General features: G+C 39.1%; 1 protein-coding gene across 1 annotated transcript; it reads right to left on the bottom strand.

Annotated features, from left to right (window-relative positions):
* Positions 1–315: 315 nt before the first annotated feature.
* On the bottom strand, positions 316–10,275 carry LOC117949804 (CD81 antigen-like). Its single transcript, XM_034880352.1, has 8 exons — positions 9,953–10,275; positions 8,180–8,294; positions 3,527–3,624; positions 3,347–3,421; positions 3,130–3,243; positions 2,930–3,028; positions 1,382–1,465; positions 316–1,256 (listed from the first exon to the last, which is right to left on the bottom strand). The coding sequence occupies exons 1-8, from the start codon at positions 10,016–10,018 to the stop codon at positions 1,191–1,193; spliced, it is 717 nt and encodes a 238-aa protein (XP_034736243.1). The 5' UTR covers positions 10,019–10,275; the 3' UTR covers positions 316–1,190.
* Between the last annotated feature and the right edge of the window lie 111 nt (positions 10,276–10,386).

Genomic DNA, 10,386 nt, shown 5'->3' with positions numbered 1-10,386 from the left:
ACTGCCCTCCTATGGTTACATACGGAAAATACTGGAGGTCTGTGTGAAGCTTGAGCTGTGTGAATGAAAGTGAACTATCAGGGGGGAAAACAGAGATTATTGTACAGATTGTTGATTATCTTACTGTAGAATAGAGAGGTTGTACAATATGTGTATCACAGACAAATCCAAACTCAGTCTTACATTTAAAACAATCTCACATTGAAGAATGTCACTGAAAGAACATCAGTGTGCAACTTGGGGCCGGGGCCCTTAATATGATTGTAGGAAATAAGAAAAAACTCCGACTCACTCATTTGGATTCACAAAATAATTTTATTTGACTTTTCTCTATTCATTGCTCTCTTTTTTTGGAAAATACTACAGTTGTACCTCTTTAGACCTCTAAAAGTTATTCAACTGAAATAATCTAAAAAGTAAAAATTCCTCCCTGATTGAACTAATGACAATGTATAGACGTGGAAGAAGAGATTGCTTCATTTTAAGGAGTCACAAGCAAAATTCAAGGTTGGGAAACAACGGTGTAGTGGATGCTTCACCACAAAAAGAAGGGTGACATCATTTATTAGCATTACTAAAACAGGTTGCAGGAGAAGACATAATTATTTCTTTAAAGACGAGTGTTTCTCAAGTTAATAAAGGAGAGAACGCATGAAGGTGGTTCATTTGGCACAAGTGAGAGACACACAGTCGACTCAACAACACAAAGGCTAACTCGTCATCATTGGAGTAGACAGTACAATACATTAGACCACTGAAACCCTGCTGTTTAAATTATATTATAACACTGTAACACTGCAGCGAAATGCAACACAAAGAATCAATCACGGAATACAGACACTCTCCTAAGTGTTATTAAAATCTGACAAGTATATTTACAATTTATACATCCACAGAAACTGCATTTTAACCTCAGAGAGATATTTCACAACATACCGTATGTATAAAAGATTTATATGAAGTGTGAGATAAATAAAGAACGTCCAACTGAGAGAAGCTAAATTCTTGTGTAAGAAAGATGAGTGTTGATGGAATAGCAATATTAAAAACAAGATGGGATTTCTAATCTAGAATAAAAAAGAGAGCTAGCCATCTTGTTGTGTGATAATACGTAACAAGAAAGAGAAGCCGATGCATAGAAACACATAATCTAATAATTTGATTATAAGCTGATGTTGCTTGTTGGACTCCTAGTATACCCCAGGGCTGTTACGAATCCCACAACAGAGCACCATGGTGAAGATCATCTCGAAGATCTAAATGGAAAAGGACATAACAGCTTAATTCAATACGTTTTATCATGGCTGATAAAAGCCATTGAGTTTCATGATTTGAGCCTCTTCACACCACAGTGGTGTGAAATATCCACATTTGAACTTACCATGATGACAGCAACCACCAACGCAGCCAGACCAATCAGGTAGAGCTTCTCCGAGAACAGCTCAATCAGTTTATCGTGACAGCTCTGAGAGGAGGCAGAAATAAAGACGTTGACCAGGCGACAGTGATCAATGAGAAGTGTTTTAACCCTCACACTGTACACACAATGTACACACACTGTACTGGATCACATGTCATGGAGAGCTGCGGCTGCTGTCAAAACAAGGGGCTAAATATCAGCTGCTTCTGACCGCACTATTTTGAACTATTAAATATGTAATATGTATTAGCAACTAGAGAGGTGTCGAAAAGGTTTAAAGTCTTTATAGCTAGTAATAATAATTTGGGTTAGGTGAGCATACACTTGGTTAACTTTACCTATACTGTAGGTAGAAAACTCACTCACTCAAGTAAACCTTTTTTTTAAGATGATTTTTTGGGGGCTTTTCCCTTTATTTGATAGTGGATAGACAGGAAAGGCGGGAAAGAGATGGAGGGATTACACGCAGCAAAGGGCCACAGGCCAGACTCAAACCAGACAGCCTGGGCAGCTGCAAAGGACTCAGCCAACATGGGGCGCACGCCCTTACTGGGTGAGCTAGAGGCCACCCCACAGCTTGTTGTTTTGACCCAGTGTTCATTTTTACATTACTGATAGAAATATTTACTAATTTTATAATTTATTTAGTAATTATGGAATAATTGTTAATATGTGCATCCTCTTGTGTCCCTGTGTGTGTGTGTGTGTGTGTGTGTGTGTGTCAGAGAAAGTGATTGCATCTGAGAGCAAAAGTAACATCCTTGCTTGCTCTGTCTGTCATTATTGTCTAATTTGCACATTGCTTTGGACAACTAACAATACTTTTGTGACAGTCTTGAGGGAAATTTTGAGCTGATTGTGTCTAACACTGGGTCAAAATATTCAGATTTATTTTGCGATGATAAAGTGACAGTTACATTTAAAAATAAAACACTAACATCTAGCTCATTAGGTAAAGTTAACCCAGTATTTTATTGATCCAAACCTTAAGTTTTTGCAAAATTAATTGAGAAATGGATAAACTAATCAAACAGTAATGTAATTTTTGTGTTTTTGGCTAATCCAATATTTCCAAAAACAGTCCTGCTCATTAATTTAAATCATTGTTTGCAATGACCTAATGCTCCCTGGGATGGTAACATGTTATCTATCACTGTATAAACTGTATGGCAAACTAATTATATTGTCTCACAGGTATAGTCATCTTGGCCACACTAATACTAAATAAAATTAACAATAAAGACTATTAATAAACAATGGAGTTAACATGCTTTTTCATTTTTGACATACAGTCCTCTTTTCTTGATGACATTGGTCACTCAAAATACAGTTTCACATTCAGCTGTATTTATTTAGCATTATATAACAAGATGCTAATAAATCATGTATGTATTTCCTGTCTATTCTGCAACCACTGAAATATATTTTAAATATGATAGACAATTGCCAACTATTGTGTACCAGGTATTGTGTACATTAATGTGAATTCAAGTATGAATTTGTGTTTACCTGAGATTTCAGAAAATCTTCCGGAGACTTTCTGGGACACAAGGTGCCGACAACTTGTTTGAAGAGAGCGGTGTCGTCTCCTTTACCACAGCAGTCGAGCTGAAGGGGAAACAAAGAAAAATACATGATGAAAATAGATTCCTATCATTAACACACACATAACAAAACAACTGGAAAGTGATTTTTGCGTCATGACGTACCGTAGTGTGGAAGACTTCCAGCACCTTGATGGCAGAGTCTTTACTGGGAGTCCCTGAGATGTCCACCGCTTTAATGTACGCGGAGTCGTAGAAATTGATCAGTTCTTTGGAGATCTGTGTTTCAGTGAAACAAACAGAGCAGGTTCATTGGAGCAGAGGTGGAAAATCAAGGCAAATATTAAACATGCAGTTGCAGGCTTGTGTTTTTGTTGCTTACTGTGTCCCTGTTCATGAAACCCCACATTGCTGCAGCCACTTCACAGGCAAAGAGGATCACCAAAAAGAAGAAGAACTAAAGAAAGAAAATAAAGGAAATAATTTATTTATTCAAACTCTAAGTGTCAGTAACAGAAAAATCGTTCCTGATAGAAGTAAAAAAAGAAACGGAGATACTCACTGTTCCCAGCAGGCACTGAGATTCTTGAATGGCACCATAACAACCGAGGAAGCCCACAAGCATCATCAGAGCCCCGACAGCTATCAGTATGTACACACCTGGAAACACAGAGACAACAGGGACCTGTCAAGTATGACAATATGAAGAAATGTAGTTTGGCGGTGTTGTGTCCTCAGCACCACCAGGGGGCAGCAGTGTCAGAGCAGTGACTTAACTCATTGATCCACATACTATTTGCTAATGGACTTCCTGCATGTTTCTCTTGCCTTTCCTGTAGGATGACATGACATTATTGACATCCTGAAGATAAACAAACCCCAGATCCTGAGAGAAAGCTGAATCTGTTCAGCTGTAGGGCCAGGAAATACCTTCCAGGCAATCCCCCCCCCCACAAAACCCATTCGCTACCATTCTTTATCTTTATCAAGCCTTATCCTTACCCAGGAAACAGGGAGAACCATGTGAATAAACACCTTTGTGTGATTAAACTGATATATGAGACTAAAAAAAATGTACACTGAGCGCTTCAGCAATGTATTAATCTTTAAAGGAAATCCATTTTGGGCTATTATCCATGGTGATGACTGCAACACATAGTTTCCTTGACTTTTAAGCAAACAGGAGTGTGTAACAGGCTCCAGTGCATGTCAATGAATAGCAATAAAGCTCCAATTACAGTACAGCTCTGGATTATGTTTAACGTAGCTGAAAGAAAAACATTCAGGACCCAGAATGAAGTAAATAAATATTGTACTGGCTGTATGGTGAGTTTTTTTTAGAGTACAATAGCTACTGAATGGGCCTTGAGGTGATTGTTTTTTCAGATGCTGTTTCTCAAAAAGTCAGCAATAAATGTGCAGCCTGCATTAGTAGGCCAAAATACAAATTCTTCTAATCAGGTCATTTTTCTTTCCATCAGAGAGATTGCAGGAAGGGTTGGTGCAGCGCAGGTTAGAGGTTAGAAGTTGAGTGGCCCCGTTCCAATGGGAGGAGTTAATAAAATCAAAAACCTGCCTAAATAAATTGCATAAAGGAGATTTCAGAGAAGCTATAGTTTGTTTGGGAATAATCTCATAACTTCAATCCATCCTCATAACCTCAGTAGATCCACAGCAACCTCCCAACTCCAACACTAAAACTTCTTTAAGGTAAATTCCTTCTGGCCAGTGGTGGAAGATAACCAGATACATTTACTAAATCATGATGTTGAGGTTCAAATTAGGTATTTACATGAAAAACACACAATAAGCTTATAAAATAAAATTACAAAATACATTGTTAGAGATTAGACAGTTAGACTATTAAACTATCCTTTCAAAAAGGCTAGTTGGGGCCCATTGTCATGTTGCAGAGGTATCTGAGGTTGTTAGCAGTTCCACCAAATAGAGATTTCCTCTCTTAGCTTCTCAAATTATTTCATTTAAATAATCAAGATACCTTTCATTCCCAACCATAGAGTCAGAACCACAGAGATAAACTACCTGGCAGTGTGTAAAGAGGTGTACTGGTACTTTCTGAATACTTTTGTAGAACGCTGCTGTTAGGAAGATGGTTTGGGTGCAGTATGTTTCTGTGTTTTCTCTTCTTACTCACACACGAACAAAACTAACATAGGCTCTAGCCTGAAACAGGGATCTTAAAATGACTGACAGACCCAGTAAAAGACAAGGCCTCTAACACCTCACACTGTACCTCATATATCACGCACTATCTTTCCCCAAAGTAACATCTAAACTCTCTTTTTCTTAATCTGTCTCAACACCGTCCTCCTTCATTCCCCCCCTCTCTCTTGGGTTTTTGTTGTAGTGAGAAGCGGCTACCATGGCCAGTAACCCAGCAATGTGGCAAAGCAGGCATTATTTCCACCTCCTTCCATTACTATGACAACACCCTTAGAGGTTTGAAGGCTATTGAGACTTTAAAGGAGACGGGCAATTTTAAACCAGCGGGGAAGTTCATTTATTTCTTGTCTCCCAGTGTAATCTCTAGAGGGGGAAAGGGGGAGGTGAAGACAAGCTATAAGCCCCTTTTAGACTGTTTGCATCCAGTATTTTTAAAAAGAGCTAAGAAGTAAGAATGTTCACACTGTCGCAGCATGGCACCAATAAACTGAGATGAACCCAATCATTTTGTGTGTTAATGGATAAAGAGTGAGATGATTGATTGATGATGATTAATTATTTAGAAAGGCTCCATATAAACATTTTCTCCTGTCATCTGAAAGAGTTGGAACAAAAGGGGCAGAGAGAACATTTGACCTGCTGCAGTAAATATACTGAATTACCGAATATGTTTTTCGCCCACATTAACAGTATAGCTTTAAAATGATTCACCATTTAAAGATGATTGAAGAGAGGGCACTGTAAATAGTATAAGTGCCACTTGTCTGTAAGAAGTGAGGCAGTTTAAAGTAATAGATGGTTTATTGTTTATTCACTATCTTGCCAAAATTTAGAAAAGAAGATTGACGCCAATCTCATGTCTGTACACTAAATATGAAGCTGTCGCAAGTAGCCCGTTAGCTTAGCATTTGTACTAAAAGTAGAAAAACATCCACAAATTGTTGTTATTACATTGGTATTTTGTACAGATTAAACCAACAAGATGTAACATGTTAATTAATGAGCTTTAAAGGTGCTCATAGACAAATTGTGACTCCTTTGGACAGAGCTAGGCTAGACTGTGTTCAGTCTTTATGCTAAACTACCCTAAGATAAGCTGTAGCTTCAAATGTACAGATTTATTTAACTATAACTCGTGTCAAGAAAGCAAATAAGCACATTTACCCAAATGTTGAACTATTCCATTAAATGTCAGATAAAAAGTAGAAATCCGTTGAAGTGTTAGATGACGCACAGAATGTGAAAGCAGTTTGATTTTCAAGTGAAGTGAGAGAGATTCCGAGCTGCTTAAGCCCCAATGTATGTCATTGGTTTCAATTTTAATAAACAGCTTTTTTTAAGAAACATGGAGCTTTGTTTATAGCCATTTTCATGAGGGAGATGTTTGGGAGAATGAAGACATTCAGGCCAAGGCTCTGCATTATACATACAGTGTAAAGCAACTAAAATATAGTGTATTAAATCTGTCAAATTTACTGTATCTCCTACAGTATGAGAGGCTGAAGCACTAACCAGACCAGACTACTGACAACTGCCAACAATTATGATTTCAGGCGCTGGTTAAAAGGCAGAAGATGTATTTTCAGCCTTACATAAATACCACTTTGGTGTGCCAACATGCTAAAAACATCCACTCTAAACTCTAATTTGAAGGGTAATGTGCAGATGTACAAGGTTATTTGAATTATGCAAGGGCGTATGTTCAAGGGAGGGTAAAAAAAAGAAAGAAACCGTCCCTTGATCTCGCTTGGGTGGGCCTCGCTTGCCGCACTGCCTTTAAAATCAAGAGTGTGCCTTTCCTCTATAAAAAAGCATGGGCTCGCATTCACTCCGTATACTTACCGAGGGTTAAGTATGGGGGAGCAGCAGGAGCCCAAATGTAAATGAATGGGCTCACTAGAGTTCACAACCACAACAAGCCGTGATGACGGACCTTTGAAATGTTTAAAGCAAATCATGTATTGTAGCTTTTAGGGCCAACCTGTGGGTTGCTGAGGGCAGGGAAGGAGACTTGATTTATGACTTTAGTTCATGAAGAAAGCAAAACTTGAAGCACATATTCCTGGACACTCTTACAAAGACATATGGAGAGCATGTGGCACAGCATAAACACAAAACTCCTGGAAATCCCTGGGGATCAAATACTTTAAAGAACAAGCAACAGAGGGCAAATGATGGTTTTATTTTTGCACCATGCTCAAAGACCGATCAGAGCCCACTTATGTCTCAACATCTGTCTGAAACATCTGGCCTCTCTCTTGAAGGAACTTGGCTAAAGTCATAAACGTGCATTTTTATCTATTTATTTGAGTTAGTGAACATCACCTATAGTACGTGGTCATCAGAGTGACAGCTTAGTCAAACCATTGAGGCGTAGAGGCCAGCTGTGCCACCATTATGTCACGCTGCGGATTTACGCAGGTCCTGTTTCCTGTTCTTTTCTCAGAGGTCACACCGCTCCTTTTATTTCTGGACTCACATGAGTTCCAGCTGAGTGTAAAAGACAGGTATTTTCTGGGGATTTTAGTTAACTCATCACTCTGTTAATAGTGAGCTTCCTGTCATGTGGAGAACAAGGAATGAGGACAGAATAACTAAGGAGTACAAGAGGAAGAATAACTCAAGGAGGACGAATGCTTGTGAAGAAATGTTGGGACACAAGATGATGACCAAGCAAGTTATAGGAGGCAAACAAGCCCTGAAATAGATGCTTATTTTGTGAAGACTATAGTCTTATCTTTGTTAAGAGGAGTTGACGTTTATGGTATTTTCTTGCGCCCATAGTTTGTTGTTTTGCTGTAGTTGATCGTTCTATACTGTAAGCTGTATTTTGTCAAAATACCCCAAATAAGACCACTACACTCAATAAACATTTAGCACTGAGGAGTGAAGTATATAACAGCTTTCCCAACTACAAAAAAATGAATCCAGTGATGTACAGTAATCACACAAACATGGGGGACTAGATTTTAAGTTCATGGTTAAGTTATGGTGTGATTGTGAAGCTCTACTGTTGATGGTGTATACTCACTGATATAGAAGGTGCTTGGTGCCTGCTGGCCTTCGAACTGGAGTATGAGGAGGTTGCTGGTTTTACTGTCATGGCGGAGCCACAGAGCCACTCCTAAGATCACACCTCCGGCTAGCTGTTGCAAAAAGAAAAGGCTTTTCATTTTTGTCTTTCATGTTTCTCTACTTTGGTGAATCCCGGGGAGGATCAGAGTCATTTAAAATGTTGAATATTCAAAAGAGATGTTAGCATGAATATTAAAACCAACCTTTAGTTATCAATTTGTAAGACTTTAAAAAAAAGACCCATCAAGAAAGAGTGCACAAAGCCTGACTCTCCTGAGATTAAATCAGTGTCCAAACCTTCCTGCTAATGACTCTCTGTTCAGCTTCTGCATGAGGCTGTGAACCCTCCGCTGTCCTGTAGTGATGAAAGGACATCCTGACATCTCAGTGACCTACGGCACAGACCACGTCCTCACTACATTGTTTAAAGCCAACTCAAGAACTTTGTTGCTCAACTTTGTCTCCCTTGATCTCTCCTCTATATACTAAAGCAGAAATACACCGATAAAAGTGTTATCATGTAAAAGCTAATGGAGTATAACTACTGAAGGATCAACGCAACTTATTGTTTACATGCAGACACTCTATTTTTCTATGCCAGTGTTTATAATAAGATGTCAGCACATTAAATGCCATGACTCCACTCTATTGTTCTCCAAGAAACAGGAAACTAAATCCTCAACATGAAAAATAACAAAACTTTTCACAATGACAGGCGAAACCAACAGAGGAAACACCCCAAGTCTAGTGCAAAGTGTTCAGGATGTGGTGACTTCTAAAAAAAAAGGTCACTTTATGGGTATTCACAAACAAGTAGAGATCAAATCTGACTGTGCAAGGCCATATATGTGCAAGGGCAAATAAAGTGGAGGGCACATCTGCCGGAAGTCTGATATGTTTTAATGAAGTGTAATATGCAGACAGCTGCATTAGGAACTACTGTGGCAAGTATTAGCCTATTGAAATAACAGAAAACAAGACAGTCAGTTCCGGTTGAAGGCTGAATGAGAACAAATGAATGATTAAAAAAGTGCTCCATCAGATGAGGTGTTTCCTGAGCCCTTTAAATGTTCAAATGCGGAAAATGCTACAGTCTGGTGACCAGGTAGGAACAAAGGAAATGTCCCAGAGAAACTTTCCCCTCCCCCAGAAACTCTATTAGCCCAGTTCAACATCTCTCTACCTCTTTATGTGTGTTTGATCTGCGGGGAACCAGACTCCTTAAAAAAACAAGAAATCATTTCCATCAAAAACAACTTTAGAAATCAGACCTTCCTGTCTGGAGTATTTGATTAATATGAACACAAGTTAATTCAATGAAATCATAGATCTAAAGCAGAGTTACTGTGAGAGACATGCTGGAGGAAACAACAGTATTATCCCAGTGAGGAGACTGAAGCCCACCCACTTTGAAGGGCTCCCTCGGCCACCTTGCACTGGTGCTTGGCCATGCAGAAAATAACTGTTGATGAAGAGCATTTCAACTCCTGCCTTGACAAGGTTTAGTGTGCTGTGATGCTGCTCTCCTCTCAAAGGCAGAGCAGCGTAAATAATACAGCAGGGCGGGAAAACTGTTCAGGATTTATCATTAACTTTAAGCCCTGAGCTACAGATGTGCAAACGACAAACAACAAGAGAAAGCGTTTTAAGAAAACAGCAGTTAGGTTACTCAAAGAGCAAAGGCCCATATTCAAAAGCAACTTCAGAGTAAAATATATGTTCAACTCACCCAGAAAATAAAATTAAAGAAAAATAGCATATATTTAATGCATTTCGTGCAGCCCGCTACAACCATGTTGCCAGATTAAATCAGCTTGTCCTTCTGCCCAAATCAAACACTATGTGAGGTCAGGCTACTGTCCCGGATCATCCAGTCTCTGTCAGACTCTATACGGCCAGTTGGGGTATAGGCGCCTGTATGCTGCAAACTCCTCCTTTTTAATCCAGAGTGAAAACCGAGACGGAGAACTGCCCACCAAGTGAAACGGACAGGAGAAGGAGAAGGCTGAGGGAACAACAAGCTCCCCATACGCAAGAGCCCCACTTCCTCTGAAGTCTAACAGTGGGTTAGGCTATGGTCAGATGAAATGTAGGACAGAAACCCCCATCTGTTTCTGAGGTAAAGTAGTAGAAAAAAGAAAAGAAGGAATCCCCAATCTTTTA

Source organism: Etheostoma cragini, chromosome 8 (genome assembly GCF_013103735.1).
Source record: "Etheostoma cragini isolate CJK2018 chromosome 8, CSU_Ecrag_1.0, whole genome shotgun sequence".
In the NCBI taxonomy this organism is placed as follows: Eukaryota; Metazoa; Chordata; class Actinopteri; order Perciformes; family Percidae; genus Etheostoma; species Etheostoma cragini.
This window is presented reverse-complemented; position numbering and strand designations above follow the sequence as displayed.

What these genes read in the sequence shown, in the direction of transcription:
- LOC117949804 (XM_034880352.1), bottom strand. Translation starts at nt 10,018, where the DNA reads ATGGTTGTAGCGGGCTGCACGAAATGCATTAAATATATGCTATTTTTC. An exon ending in CTCAGTGCCTGCTGGGAACA is followed by an intron (nt 3,422 to 3,526) that starts GTGAGTATCTCC and finishes TTCTTTCTTTAG; the next exon opens with TTCTTCTTCTTTTTGGTGAT. An exon ending in TGGTGGTTGCTGTCATCATG is followed by an intron (nt 1,257 to 1,381) that starts GTAAGTTCAAAT and finishes TTTTCCATTTAG; the next exon opens with ATCTTCGAGATGATCTTCAC.